Source organism: Heliangelus exortis, chromosome 4 (genome assembly GCF_036169615.1).
Source record: "Heliangelus exortis chromosome 4, bHelExo1.hap1, whole genome shotgun sequence".
Lineage (NCBI taxonomy): Eukaryota > Metazoa > Chordata > Aves > Apodiformes > Trochilidae > Heliangelus > Heliangelus exortis.
In genome coordinates, this window is record NC_092425.1 from 40,018,230 (window position 1) to 40,033,767 (window position 15,538).

At 43.8% G+C, this 15,538-nt stretch overlaps 1 protein-coding gene across 4 annotated transcripts in view; it reads right to left on the minus strand.

The window, feature by feature from the left end:
- Positions 1 to 15,538, minus strand: part of STX18 (syntaxin 18) — a 63,679-nt gene that overhangs the window by 4,676 nt on the left and 43,465 nt on the right. For all 4 annotated transcript variants that reach the window (XM_071743971.1, XM_071743967.1, XM_071743968.1 and 1 more), the window contains 5 exons: positions 13,233 to 13,348; positions 7,317 to 7,405; positions 3,337 to 3,395; positions 1,144 to 1,213; positions 571 to 651 (listed from right to left, as the gene is read on the minus strand). In XM_071743971.1, coding sequence (XP_071600072.1) covers positions 571 to 651; positions 1,144 to 1,213; positions 3,337 to 3,395; positions 7,317 to 7,405; positions 13,233 to 13,348 — 415 coding nt within the window. The remainder of the gene's footprint in view (positions 1 to 570; positions 652 to 1,143; positions 1,214 to 3,336; positions 3,396 to 7,316; positions 7,406 to 13,232; positions 13,349 to 15,538) is intronic.

The following is a 15,538-nucleotide window of genomic DNA, read 5'->3' on the forward strand; positions in this document are numbered from 1 at the left end:
GAGCAGCAGGTACCTCATCCTCGAGTTCCACATTCTGCTTTCAGCAGGGGGGAAGAAAAAAGAACATTTTGGAACTCTGGTTTTATTGAAATCTCACTTCCTGGATAAAAACATCATTTTAATTAATAAGACAAAGGGATAGGTTGGTTTTTTTTCACTAGGAGGAGCATATAGGATGCATTCAGCCCAACACTGAGACTCTTCTGCCCACAGTCAGCATTTAACTCAATTTTAACAATTCCAGCACTGCCTTTTCCTCCACAGGATGCAGCTTCTCCCTATTTTTTTTTAAAAAACAAATTTTATGGGTGCTTTAATGCATGCCAGGTGACCTTCATGGATAAAAAAACAGGTGAGGCCAAGTAGGTTTCTGCTGACAGACTCTTCAGATCCTGGTTAGCAAGACAGGCACTGCAAACTACCCAGAACCTCAGCTTTTGGACATTTTTCCCCAAAATCATGTCCTGACACTGCCCCTGTGCTGTGTGTGAGCTCCCAGGTGCTGTTTGAAGCCACAGTGGGGCCAAAATGAAAGAGAAATGAGTTTAAAACACAGCTGGGAGAAATTACCTCTCTTATGTCTTCGTTGCCTTCTTTGATATTCTCTGTTGCACCCACAACTAATTGATGGATATTGTCAATATCAGTTTCCTGTTGAAAAAAAATAGAAATAGTGGTGAATGTCAGGAAGAAAACACAGATTTGGGCAACAAGCAGAACTCAAAATCTGGCATTACTCCCATTTTAGTGCTGCTGATGGAAAGGTACAGACACAATGAAGCTGGAAATTCTTCACCTGTGATTTTAGGAGCCTGCATGGAGACCACCAAGATCAAGAAAAGTCTCCCAGTCATCTAGAATCAAATCTAATTTTTGCCAGGTCTTTCAGAAGAGGTGCCACCATTTCCAGAAAAGATTCTATGAAATAACACATTTAACAGGACACCAATTGTGAGGCATTTTCCATTTCCAGCACACACTGATAGGTAACAACAGTAAATATTTTGATTTTTGCATTGGAAAATAACATTTTTGTCACAAATTCATTCATCTTCTCCTTACATCTCACATGCAAACAAGACCAAAAAAAAACCCCAAGAAAATCCTGAAGCTGCATTTGCCACGGCACTGAATGGTACTGACCTGCTGCAGGACTTTTTCAGTGAATATCTCTTGTAACCTGGAGATTTCCACCACTTTTCCTTCAATTTGTCTTGACAAAGAAGAGAAATATTTCCATTAGAAACTGGGGCAAGGATTTTCTTGCTTCTCCCCCTTTTCTTTCAGCTTCTCCCCCTCCCCAGGTAAGTGGCTGTTTGGAAGGACATGGGATGGTTCCTTAGGCAGGAACAGTCTGAGCTCAGGGTGTTGGTGATTCCTGGATGGAAGAGGAACAGCCCCACAGTGAAAGGTGCCACAGGGGGAAGGGGCAGGGAGAAGTCAGCACTGCCAGAGCTTCACCCATCTTCCATCTTTCATCTAATTAAAAAAAAAATGCCATGGTGGACATTAAGTACCTGGTTTTGAGACCTTTTTATACACTGCTGTGAAGAAAGAGTGAGAGCTGGGGCTGTTCAGCCTGGAGAAAAAAATAAAGCTTGAGAAGGGATCTTATGAATGCCTCTAAAAATCTGAGGGGTGGGTGTCAAGAGGATGAGGCCAGTCTCTTCCCAGTGGTGCCCAGAAACCAGAACACAGGAAATTCCATCTCAGCATGAGGAGAAACTTCTTTACCATGAGGGAGCCCTGGCCCAGGCTGCCCAGAGAGGTTGTGGAGTTTCCATCTCTGGATGCTTTCCAGACCCACCTGGATGTGTTCCTGTGGGGCTGCCCCAGGTTCTCCTGCTTTGGCAGAGGGACTGGACACCACCATTTCTGGAGGTCCCTTCCAGCCCCTGATGTTCTGTGACTCTGAGGGGACTGCACCTGGCTGAGTACCAGAGGTTCTGAGCAGGCTGAGAGGGGAGGGAGCCCTTAGCCAGGTGTGTGAATATCTAAAGGGTGGGCACGAGGAGGATGGAGCCAGACCCTCAGTAGTGCCCAGCAACAGGAAAAGTGGCAGTGGGCACAAACTGGAACTCAGGAAGTTCAGTTTAAACCTCAGAAAAAAAAACTTTGAGTGTGAACAAAGTACTGGAATGAGCTGCCCAGGGAGGTTGTGGAGGCCAAGTGCCGGGTCCTGCACTTTGGCCACAACAACCCCATGGGGAGCTCCAGGCTGGGCACAGAGTGGCAGAAAGGGAGCTGGGAGTCTGGATTGCCAGGAAGCTGAAGAGGAGCCAGCAGTGTGCCCAGGTGGCCAAGAAGGCCAATGGCATCCTGGGCTGGCTCAGGAACAGCGTGGCCAGCAGGTCCAGGGAAGGGATTCTGCCCCTGTGCTCAGCCCTGGGGAGGCCACAGCTTGAGTCCTGTGTCCAGTTCTGGGCCCCTCAGCTCAGGAAGGAGATTGAGGTGCTGGAGCAGGTCCAGAGAAGAGCAAGGAGGCTGGGAAGGGATCCAGCACAAGTCCTGTGAGGAAGGGCTGAGGGAGCTGGGGGTGTTGAGGCTGGAGAAGAGGAGGCTCAGGGGAGACCTCATCACTCTCTCCAACTCCCTGAAAGGAGGTTGGAGCCAGGGGGGGGTTGGGCTCTTTTCCCAGGCAACTCTCAGCAAGACAAGAGGGCACAAGAGGTCTCAAGTTGTGCCAGGGGAGGTTTAGGTTGGACATGAGAAAGAATTTCTTTCCAGAGAGGGTGATCAGACATTGGAATGGGCTGCCCAGGGAAGGGGTGGATTCTCCATCCCTGGAGCTATTTCAAAAGAGCCTGGATGTGGCACTCAGTGTCTCCTCTGGAGAACTGGGTACTGCTGGGTAATGTGCTCTGGGTGATCCTGCTGTAGCAGGGAGGTGGGACTAGAGGGTCTCTAGAGATCCCTTCCAACTCTGATGGATTCTGGGGTTCTGGAGTAACCAGAACAGCTCCAGCCCCAGGTCCCATTCAGCAGGCAGGGAGCCCATGAAGCCAGAACTCTGCTCTCCAGCTGCTGCCTGCGCCTGTAGCAAAGAACATGCTAGGAATGGAAAAGTGACTCTTTAAAAACTTCAGATTAGAATGTAAAGCTTCCAAATGCAAGCAGAAGAATTTTGGATACACTGTGTGACACTCAGAACCATTTTTTAGGCTGTGGGACAGCACAAACTCCTACAGTTTGTTTGGTGGGTGCTCCTCTTTTCTCCCTCCTTCTACCACAGCCCTACAGTTGAAGCTGTGGGGTGTCCTGCAGCAAACATGCTCAGTGTGGGGGTTGTTGTGGGGCTGGCAGTGCAGAAATCTGTCAAGTAACAGGAAATTGTACCTGACTTCATCCAGGAGATTGTTCATTTCACCAACGAGTCTCTGGTTCTCCTGTTCAAACTGGAAGAAGGAAATGACACAGATGAGTCCACACCTGAACACAGGGAACATTCTTTACCCCCATCAACCAACAACCACCCTTCCTTGCAACTTATTTATAAATAAAAAGACCTTCACTAATTGCCCATATGGCCTAAATGCACCAGCTCCTTTGTAACCAGGCACTGTCACACTTGTCACTTTCCTGACATTAAGGAAACAAACCCCAAAATAAGTTGAAGATTTTGTTCAAGTTACTCTGCAGTAAGGAGAAATAGAGTGGATGAAATCTGTCCTTTTCTATTATGTTGGGAATTTGAGTGGGGAAAGCTGTCAAGCCTGTGGAAACAGCTGATTGTCTGCATGGTGCCTCTGCACTGTCACTCCTGTTATTCACACACTGCCAGAGCCAGGGAGTGAAGAGCTTTCAAGTTTTGCTACAGTATGAAATATTTTGACACCTGGTGCTTCATGCTGTACAAATGCATTGGCTTTCAGCTATCTGAGCAGAGCTCTTCAATTAAAAACTCCCAAGTAATCAATGGAATATTTAAGCAGACTTTCCACAGGACAGTTTGCAAAATACACGTGTGAAATACAAGACTTCACCCAGGAGAATAAACTTTGACTTTTTAGATGTACTCGACCCTCAGCTCACTCAGGATTCATTACAGGACAAAGAATCAGGCAACGAGGACAAGGACACAGTTTGCTGACACAAAATCTGCACAGCAAAAGTACAGCTGAGGGAGGCATCACGTGTGGGGGTGGTGGAGGTGGTTGGAAGGTGCTTGGTAAGAGAGAACCTCTGGGCTGCTGTAGAGAGAACCTTTGGGTTGTTGTAGAGAGGACCTTTGGGTTGTTAAAGAGAGAACCTTTGGGTTGTTAAAGAGAGGACCTTTGGGTTGTTGTAGAGAGGACCTTTGGGTTGTTAAAGAGAGAACCTTTGGGTTGTTAAAGAGAGGACCTTTGGGTTGTTGTAGAGAGGACCTTTGGGTTGCAGAGAGGACTTTTGGGTTGTAGAGAAAACCTTTGGGTTGTTGTAGAGAAAACCTTTGGGTTGTTGTAGAGAAAACCTTTGGGTTGTTGTAGAGAAAACCTTTGGGTTGTTGTAGAGAAAACCTTTGGGCTGCTGTAGAGAGGACCTTTGGGTTGTTGTAGAGAGATCCTTTGGGTTGTTGTAGAGAAAAACTTTGGGTTGTTCTAGAGAAAAACTTTGGGTTGCAGAGAGGACTTTTGGGTTGTAGAGAAAACCTTTGGGTTGTTGTAGAGAGGACTTTCAGGGCACACCCAGCCAGGGCTTTCAAGGTGCCTGAATGAGTTGGATCCTGCAAGTCTGGGAGTCATCTTCAGCTGGTGAGAAGCCCAGGGGGACTTTATATCACAACTGTCACAAGTGCCATGTTGCAGGAGGGAGGGGAAGCTCATTAAAGGGGTTCCTTATTAAAGGGGTTCTGCCCATTCATGCTCTGTGGCCAAAGCCTTGGAACCTGCTGGGTTTTGGGGGTATGGACACAACTGATCCCAGGTTTGCACTGTGCTCCCCAAGCTGGGAAAGGCCTGAGCTGTGGGGTGACACAGGGTGCATGGGGAGCCTCTGACAAACCTGAGTGACACATGGGACAGTGCCAGGACCAAAAAACCAAGGTTCAGAATGCAAAGAATTTGACAAGACTGTTCTGCTTCTGCTACCTCCTCGTTTAGAGCTACCCAGCACCAGGCAGGGGTTGATTCAACCACGTTACAGTTTCACAAGCAGCAAAAGCTCAGCAGTCCTCTTGGACACCTTGCAAGGTCTCTGTGTCCTTTTCAGACAGAGTATGGTCAGAGATGACACCAGAGCTTACAGGTTTCAGTACAAGAGGAACTGCTCACTGTCTGAGCTGTATGCCCAGTACTTAAGCTTGGAAGAAAAGGAGGTGTTGCTTAGAGAAGACAGAAGGATTTGAGAACCATTGTCTGCAAAAAGCAAAAGGAAAAAAAAAAAACAAGTCTGAATCACAGAGAACTGTCACAGCCAGGGTCACACTGCAGCAGGGAAAGGCAAAGGGGTGGAGTAGCTGAAAATGAAGAATTTGAGTGCTTCTCAAAGCAGTTTAAGCAATGCAGCTCATTGCTGAGGTGCAGCAGGAGAGTTGTGGCTGTAAGGGACATGCAGAGTTCAGCTGCCCTGGTGCTGCTTTCACAGAGCCAGAATGCAGGAGGACAGAAATTTAACTGCACTGCTATGTCCTTGTGCACATTGGGTCAGATGCTGATGGATGGATGGAAAAAATTCCTTCCTGTGAGGGAACACAGGTTGCCCAAAGGAAGCTGTGGCTGCCCCATCCCTGGCAGTGTCCAAGTCCAGGTTGGATGGGGCTTGGAGCAACCTGGGCTGGTGGGAGGTGTCCCTGCCCATGCAGGGGGTTGGGACTGGATGAGCTTTAAGGTCCCTTCTGACCCAAAAGATTCTACAACTCCCAACTCAGAGAGCAGAAACAGACTTTTTTCCCCTGGATGGAACCACAAGGTTCACCTCTGATGCTGGTTTTCTCCTGATCCTCTGGATTTTTACAGCAAGGGGGCTAATGCTACTGTGCCTAAACACAGAAAAATGACAATATATAAAGAATTCTCCTTAAAAAGAAACCAGAAAGCAGCAGCATACCTTTGGATTTCAGACTGGCACACAGGAACAATACAAGAGCACCAAGAGCAGCCTCTGAAGAGCCTTTTATCTGACAAACCACACCATAACTGTGGACAGTTTACTCATCTCTGATGGGAAGAATGATGCACACTGTGATTGGGAGAGAGGCTGAGGGAGCTGGGGGTGTTGAGGCTGGAGAAGAGGAGGCTCAGGGGAGACCTCATCACTCTCTCCAACTCCCTGAAAGGAGGTTGGAGCCAGGGGGGGGTTGGGCTCTTTTCCCAGGCAACTCTCAGCAAGACAAGAGGGCACAAGAGGTCTCAAGTTGTGCCAGGGGAGGTTTAGGTTGGACATGAGAAAGAATTTCTTTCCAGAGAGGGTGATCAGCCATTGGAATGGGCTGCCCAGGGAAGGGGTGGGTTCTCCATCCCTGGAGATATTTCCAAAGAGCCTGGATGTGGCACTCAGTGCCATGGGCTGGGAACTGCAGCGGGAGTGGATCAAGGGTTGGACTTGATGAGCTCTGAGGTCCCTTCCAACCCAGCCAGTTCTAGGATTCTGTGATCCTATGATCTCCAATCCCTGCCAAGGAAGCCTCACATCTCCCTGCTGCAAAAGACCTTTGGTGAAGTTCACCATTTTGAAATCTCCACATCTACTTAGAAATCAGTTTTATTTTTTTGATAGGAACCAAAGCAACGTGTGCTGATATAGAGGGACCTGAAGAATTCTGACCTGTGTTCAATACAATCCATTTTAGGAATATAAAAAATATAACAGCCAGGCTGTCAGCAACCATGGCTACGTTAGAAATTCTGTATTCATTCACAATTCTCAGCAGAACTGGATCAGAAATATATAAATATAGGAATCTTGCTGCTGTTCCTTCTAGTAAACCAATCTGATTTTGATAACCCAGAAAATACATAGGAATAAAATGAAGAATAATTTCATAGGTACATGTAAAGAGTGTAACTATTTAAGGTGCCTTCTAGAAATAGTCCAAGTAAAAAACAGATGAAACTTTATTCTTTCAGAAGCTTCATAATGCTCTTTCTAATGTTGCCTTGACTTCCACTGTTTCCTGAACAAAAAAAGCAATTCATAATTGTAATTTTAAAGCCCATTTGAATTTCAATTCAAATTGATGCAGCAGCTCTTTTGTAACATCTTTTGTATTAGCCACTGCCAGGAAGCCACGTGCAAAGGGTGGATCTTGTTATGGCATTTTTCTGTATATAAGGAAAGTTGAACATGAATTTGGGTGAATCTGTGCTTTTTCACCACAGAGGACACAAGGCAAGCCTTACCATTTGTATTTCTTCAGGTGACAGCTCATCTTCACCTCTGCCATCCCCCCATAATCCAAGGTTACTTTGGGCATCAGGCAGGTTCCTCTCTGTAAAAGAACCACCCACATTTACTGCAAGACACTGAAGAGTGGAATAAAATCATTTTTCCAACCAGTTCAAAATGCTGATGAAACTGTTGTCTCTCATTTGCCATTAACTGAGATTTACCCTGCATTTCCAGCACCAATAACCTTTCATTTCTAAAATGGGACAAAAGTCTACACCTGCATTTAATTTTGTGAGCTACAAGGAGCTGCATTAATACGTGAACAGGGAAGGATGCAAACCAGCTCACAGTGCACCCAGACTTGCTAGGGCACAAAATCCTGTAGCATTTGTCTTTTAACAGAAAAAACACATAATTTTCAAAATTACAGCCTGTATGCAAACTGTTATCTTCCAATGAGACCTGACAGAGCAACCAGCTCCTCATCCCAAAGAGCAAAAACAGAATCTCAAAGACATTCTGAGCAAAGTTCACACAGTTCAACTAATTCCATTTCCTCGTGTTGCTCAAGCTACACATCACAGTGCAAAAAAAAAAAAAAATTAAAATTGCAGCACACTGAGGAAGGGGTCTTCCTGCCTGGAAGAGAAATCAGACCTGATCCCACAGACTCACCCATAACACATCACAGAAGCTTCACTGATTTCAGTAGGACTTCCCCTGTGATTCAAGCTGATCAACTGAATAAATCTTAGCAGGAGCTGGGCATAAAAGACCTTGAGCAGCTATTTCTGGGATATTTCCTTCAGAAAGATTTATTTTTAGGCTTAATTACACACTACTGATTATAGATGAAGAACTAGAATGGAAAAAGAAAAGAAATTATGCTGCAGCAACCTAGTGTTTCTGAAGCTCTTCTAGCACCAGTGTTTACAATCCTGACAATAAGGCTGCACTCTTGAGAACACCTCTCCTCTCCTTCTCCTCTTCTTCCTCCTCCTCTTCCTTCTCCTCCTCCTCTCCTTCTCCTCTCCTTCTCCTCCTCCTCCTCTCCTTCTTCTCCTCCTCCTCTCCTTCTCCTCCTCCTCCCCTTCTCCTCCTCCTCTCCTTCTCCTTCTCCTCTCCTTCTCCTCCTCCTCCTCTTCCTCTCTTCTCCTTCTCCTCCTCCTCTCCTCCCCCTCCTCTCCTTCTCCTCCTCCTCCTCTTCCTCTCTTCTCCTTCTCCTCCTCCTCTCCTCCTCTCCTTCTCCTCCTCCTCTTCTCCTTTTCCTCCTCCTCTCCTTCTCCCCCTCCTCTCATTCTCCTCTCCTTCTCCTCCTCCTCTCTTCTCCTCCTCCTCCCCTTCTCCCCCTCCTCTCATTCTCCTCTCCTTCTCCTCCTCCTCTCTTCTCCTCCTCCTCCCCTTCTCCTCCTCCTCCTCCTCCTCTCCTTCTCCTCCTCCTCCTCTCCTTCTCCTCCTCCTCCTCTCCTTCTCCTCTCCTTCTCCTTCTCCTCCTCTTCCTCTCTCCTCCTTCTCCTCCTCTTCCTCTCTTCTCCTTCTCCTCCTCTTCCTCCTCCTCTCCTCCCCTTCTCCTCCTCTTCTTCTCCTCCTCCTCCTCCTCTCCTTCTCCTCCTCCTCTTCCTCTTCCTCCTCTTCCTTCTCCTCTTTGTGCCATTTTCACCCAAAAGAGAGATTTGCAACACCCCACAAAGGATCAAAGCTGAACCTGCTTTGATTTATCAGATGCAGACTGCACATTAAAAGGTACAAAAAGATTTAGATTTTATTTCATCAGAGATTTCATATTTCCTATTTATCCCAGTTGGGTTTTTTTAGGCATATTTAAGTGTCTTCATTTGTTCTCTTCTAACCTTCTAAATCTGATTTTTTTCAGTTGCATAAGCAGCACTTACTCATCATCATTCAGACTTCTCTTGGGAAGCCTCTGAAAGGAACAGTCCCATTTGTAACAAATACATTAAAAGCACCATAAGCAGAAATTTTGCCCTTTATTCTTCATTTTAGTACTTGTGACAACCATTGCTGTGTATGTGTGCTTTGCTTCCAGGGGATGCAGACAATGATGAGGTCACAAATGAGGGATGTGGACAGGAAATACAGTAAACTTTAAAAAGAAACACCAAATGAAAAAAAATAATCCCAAACTCAAACAAGCATTAAACGCAAATACAAATAAATCCACCAAAAGTCATCTTACAAGTAATAAGAAATAAATGCAGAATATTTTAAAAGATTTTTTAGCAAGGAGTTAACACTCTTTTCCATGGGGTATCATCAGTACTTAAAGCCCATTTCATGGATAAACAAAAAAACTTGCTTGCTCAGGTAATCAATGTCTTAACGTGATGTCAAAAATATAATTAATTATTTACTGGATTAAAGGAAAAGAAGACAGTTTATGGAGCCAAGAAATAAGATTATTCCTGTTTTATCCCAGAGGAACCAATTAGCTCCATGCACTGTCAGCACTGTTAAAAAACAGCCCCTGTATGCAGTGTGGCTGCTACCAAGCCACCAGCCCTGGCAACACCTAAGTGAGAAACACAAATCCCCCCAGGGCTCCTCCTCTCACTGGGAGATGCTTCTGCCCACTGGGAAACTTGGTGCTTCCAGGCACCTGACAAGAATCCTCTTCTACAATTCATCCAGCAAAACCCAAACTACTGGGGTTTGGGGTTTTTTTTTGAGAGGAGGAGGAATGGTTAATGTAGGACTGAGATACAAAGTGCTGATCCAATTCCCTGGACCCGTTTCCATGCTGAAAGGTGACAGCTGCTAAGTTTGTGGGCCAGTTCAAAGGCTCCTGCTCACTGTTTACATTTATTTCCATAAGCTAAATGTCAAATTTGTAATATGCAAATAAATTGTGGCTGCACAGAAAAGCAATCTGCAGAGAGACTGTCTGGAGGGGAAAAGGGGGAAAAGGGGGAAAAAATGGGGAAGGGGGAAAAGGAGGGGAAAAGGAGGGGAAAAGGAGGGGAAAAGGAGGGGAAAAGGAGGGGAAAAGGAGGGGAAAAGGAGGGGAAAAGGAGGGGAAAAGGAGGGGAAAAGGAGGGGAAAAGGAGGGGAAAAGGAGGGGAAAAGGAGGGGAAAAGGAGGGGAAAAGGAGGGGAAAAGGAGGGGAAAAGGAGGGGAAAAGGAGGGGAAAAGGAGGGGAAAAGGAGGGGAAAAGGAGGGGAAAAGGAAGGGAAAAGGAGGGGAAAAGGAGGGGAAAAGGAGGGGAAAAGGAGGAAAAAAGGAGGAAAAAAGGAGGAAAAAAGGAGGAAAAAAGGAGGAAAAAAGGAGGAAAAAAGGAGGAAAAAAAGGAGGAAAAAAGGAGGAAAAAAGGAGGAAAAAAGAAGGAAGAAAGGAAAAGGAGAGAAAGCCCAAGCTGGGCCTCAGCACAGCAAGCAGGATATTCATCTGTTCATAGCAATGTTGAACCCAGGGCCAAGCCCAGAAGCTGCTCTCAGAGGAACAGCTGTTTACTGTTTATTTACAGGTATTCACCCCAGGGACTCTGATAATGGCTAATTCAGAAACACAAATGATCACTATTCTCTAACCCACCATCATCCTGAGGATGAAAGTTTTATTTCTGAACATGGTAGCTTCTCCAATTCCTTAAAAAAAAGACAATTTACTTGCAAAAAAAAAAATTATCAAAGGCTAGAAGATTTAAACTGAGCTTCTTGCTTGCTACTTATTTTACTAATGCTGAAGGAGTTGGGGTTGCTCAGCCTGGAGGAGGCTCCCAGGTGAGCTCAGAGCAACCTCCCAATATCTGAAGGGGCTACAAGAAAGCTGGGGGAGGGCTTTGGACATGGGGGTGGGGTGAGAGGACAAGGGGAAATGGGTTAAAACCTGAAGAGGGGAGATTTAGGTCAGATATTAGGAAGAAATTCTTCAATTTCAGGGTAGTAAGACAAGGAAGCTGTGGCTGCCCCATCCCTGGCAGTGTCCAAGTCCAGGTTGGATGGGGCTTGGAGCAACCTGGGCTGGTGGGAGGTGTCCCTGCCCATGCAGGGGGTTGGGACTGGATGAGCTTTGAGGTCCCTTCCAACCCAAAGCATTTTATGATTCTATGATTCTATTTTCATGCCTTGACAGCCACCTCTCAGCAAAGTCACCAGGCTGGTTTCTATAAGCAGCAGGAACCAACACTCACATTCCTGTGAGGAATCACAGGCTGGCTGTGTTTATAAACTGTTTCAGGCAGAGCAAGTTTCACAGAGCTCTCAAAAACCTGTCAGGAACCCCTCAAAAATACTGCATCAGCATCACTGATGGGACAGGACCCCTCCTTTCTTCTTAAAAAAAGTAAAAACTAAAATAAGTGAAAACTGGAATTACCATGCAAGAGCCAAAGCTTCATTTCTGTTTATTGCAATGGTTTGCTGTGGCTGAGGCAGCCAAAGAAGAGTGTTTTCCACAACATGGCACAGGTTTTTGGAGCTGAAAGACTGTAAAGAGACTCTGTGGTGGGGATGAGCACGTTCAGAGGCTGCAGGGACATTCACAGCAACAAGGAGGGAGCACAGGGCAAAGCTGCTACTGCACTGCCCCTTCTCTGCTGGCAGAGCTCACAGCTGGGAAACACTGATAAGGTGTGAAGGTGAAACTCATCTGTGTGTACTATAAAATCATATAAGCACTAAAAATGACACAGAATCAAAACCTTTACTTCTCACAACACATTCAGTGTCTGGGAAAGGTATTTGGTTGAGAGAGCTGCAGATGTATCACTCAGGAAGATAAGCAGTGCCTGGATCAGAAAATCAAACTGTTCAGAGGCTGAGAGGTAATTCAGTGTTAGCATCTTCATCCAGGAATGGAGTTCCCACTCCTCATGGATCTGTCCTTTGTGTGGCCCTACAGTCCCCAGTCATGGGAAGTTTTAAATAAAAATTGCCAAAGAAAAATATGATCAAAGAATTTGATCAAAGAGTCAAAGAAGAATCTGGCCACCCAGTGTATTTCTTCCATTTTGTATTATCCTAATAAAGTATTAGGATATTACCTATTATTATCCTAAGTATTATCCTAATAAAATGTTCTACTTCATACCACTCCTGTTTTACTCCAGAGATGATTTTCATGCAGTAAAATACAGGGTACCTTGGGCTCCTCTAGAGAGCAGAAGCAGAAGAAGTGAAGCCAGAGAAAGCCACTTCAGAAACAAGATTTCTCTTCAGGTTGCAACCTGAAATGATCTGCCTGATGGTGGCACTCCCAAAGCCACTTTGCCATGAACTTCCCCCAGCATCCACCTCCCAGGGCAGAGCAAAATGGGTAAGAAAAGGGACTTCCATTCCTCAGCCTCAGAATTAATGTTCTCATGGCCTCTCCAAAACAGCACCAGATGAAATGACCCTGTTTGGGGTCATTTTGCTTTGGACTTCTGCCTGTCTCCTGTCTTCTGAAATATGAGGTTCAGTTCTTCCAGCAGGGAAACTCCATTCTGAGGAGAAAATCCCCAAAACAACTGGATGTGGCCAGCCAGAAACCTCCCCTCTCTGAGTGTATTTCTACCCTCAAATTCCTCCTGTAGAATATCCAACTCAAGGGCTCTGTGCTTAAAAACTAGGAAGTGTCCTTAGAACATCACTGAAATCCCTTTCACTGAAGGCAAGGAATGGGAAAGAATGTGGGGAAAGAAAAAAAAAAAAGACAGCTCTCAGAAAATGTGTAAGTAGATGGATAGTGGTAATACAGAAAAAGTGAAGAGTTCATCCAGAGTTGCTGGATGAGGAATCCATCACAATGTCAAAAATGTCAAAAAGTTTAAGATGATGCTTCCTCAGAAGGCCTTTCAGCTGGATCAGCCCAGGAAAGATGGAAATAGAAAAGATGCAAGTCACAGAAAAAGGCTCTTGTCATGGGAAGGAAGTACTATTGACCAGGCAGACCTGGAAACAAGAGGTAAAATGTAACTGTTTTATTCTTACCTTTGCTTTCCTCAGCAGAAAGTTTCTCTTCAGAGTCATCCAAAGGATTCTGGGCAGACTTTTCATGGGAAAGAGGTGATTTGGACACGTTGCTTTGCTCAGGTTCAAGTCTGGACCTAAAACCAAAAAAGCCTAAAATTTAGTGTATTGCACAGGTGCAATTCTCTGAAATAAGAGCAACCACAGATCATGAATTTGATGCTTTAATTCTTGCAAACTTCAGGGTAGAGACTTTTCAATCAAGACAGAAAATCTAATTGGCAACTTTCACTGAAATATTACTAGAAAAAAAGAAAGCACAAACAGTATTCCTGAGCTAAACACAACATGTGCAGAGTTGAGGAGAACCTTGAAAGCTACAGCATAAAACCACAGACATTTTATTAAATTCTCTTTCAAAAATCCAAAGAAACTTCCTTTCAAAAAACAAAAAAACCATTTTGATCAGACTGAAAACTCATTTTTGTAGCAAAAGCAAACACTACTATATTTTTTTCAAGTAGCAAGTAAAATTTCACTTGACTGCCAATTATCATAAAGTAAAGTAAGACAATACAAAAAAATGAGCTTTTTCCTGACTTGGGTGTTATTTAATTTGCTTTAAAGAACAGTTTAACCAGGATGAAACCAATCCCCTTTCCTTGTCTGCCAAAAGACCTTGTAAAAGACCATTTAGAAGCAAGGAAAAGAAAAAAAATATGAAGTAGACAGAGATATTACAGCTAAATCCCTGCTATGTAAGTTTAATACAGAAGCAATGCAAAAAGAATGAGCAGCATATTCAGTGATCATATATAAATATTACACTAAATGGTTGTCAAGTATTTTTCACTGTGGCACCAAAAGAAGATTAAAATCAGGGGTAACACTGGTTTTTTTTGGTTTTTTTTTCATTAAACTTCAGTGGTTGATTAAGGTCTACACTGGATTCTGTAACTGGTACACAGCAGACAGATAAATGCTTGGCAATTATGCTGTTAGAGAAGGTAAAGAACAAAAAAAATCAGAAAGCAAAGGGCTGAATCACCTGCTGTGCCACCTTCACCACCTCCTCCCCTCTCAAATATAACCAAGTTAATCTCATTATGATCTGCAATCTTCCCCTGCTGCTTAGCAGAAGGTGTTGTATTTTGTGTTCCTTTCCTTTGAATTGTGTCTAAATTCTAACTCATAATTAGAAAATTCTGAGCATAACAGAATATAATGCATTAGTCATCACCAAGTGGATGTGCTATTTAAACAGGAAAAAAAAAAAAACAGTTACAAGGAACCATTCTTAGTTCTAAAAACTCTGCAAGTAATGGGCTCATGGTAATTTTACAAAAAAACCCTCACCCTCTCATCATTTGCTTCTCAAGTCCAAAATTTGCCTAATAATAAGAAAAACAAATCTGCATGTCCATGCAGTTCTAATAATAGTTTTGACACTAACAAAACACCAATTCCCCAAATCACACCAACTTGATTTGAATAATTGCATAAATATTTCACAAGATATTGTAATGAGAAAATAAAGTTTACACTGCAATGAAACATAATTTTGAATACCAAAAGCCATAAAAACTGAAAATCACAACCCAGCACCTTTACAGAAAGAGCTGCTTGTGTTTCTATCACTCAACTTTTCATTCTGGGGAATGAGCCCTGTGTAAGTGGTAGAACTTTTTAATCAGAAAAATACAAGTTAATACATAAAGACAACTTGTGTGAGAAAATTGTAACTCAGGCAATTTTTTTAAGAGCTCAGGATGTTTATCAATCTAAAAGGAAACATAATGGAAGTGTATTTCCACTGTGAACCTTTCAGTATGGTCTGACAGGCATATATTTGAAGCTGACTAAATTGCAGGAAAAAAGATCTGCACCAAGATCAATTTACTTTTAAAGAAATATATTTCTTTATTAGTTGTTGTCCTTACTTGGTGCAGCATGCTCATGTAGAAATTTTCCATCAAAAATGAACAAAATGCCTGGGATGGAATATGTAAAAAGAGTGCCTGGTTCTTTTTAAGGGCTGAGAAATGTTCTTCTTATCACATAAAGCATCTCCTGAAATCTCTGAGAAATTAATAATCAACCAGTTGAAGGTATATGAAAAACAATACAGATTTTCCTCAAATAATCAAAAAGATTGTGGTTTGCCCTGTGATTTATTTAAATTGAATTTTGATTTAAATGACAATTGAGCCATTACATCACTTTTGCAATGCATCCAGACCCCACCTGCTTAACATCTGTTTTCTAGTCCTCACATCCATAAAAAAAAGGCAAAGATATTACAAAATATTCCCTGATATTACAAAAAA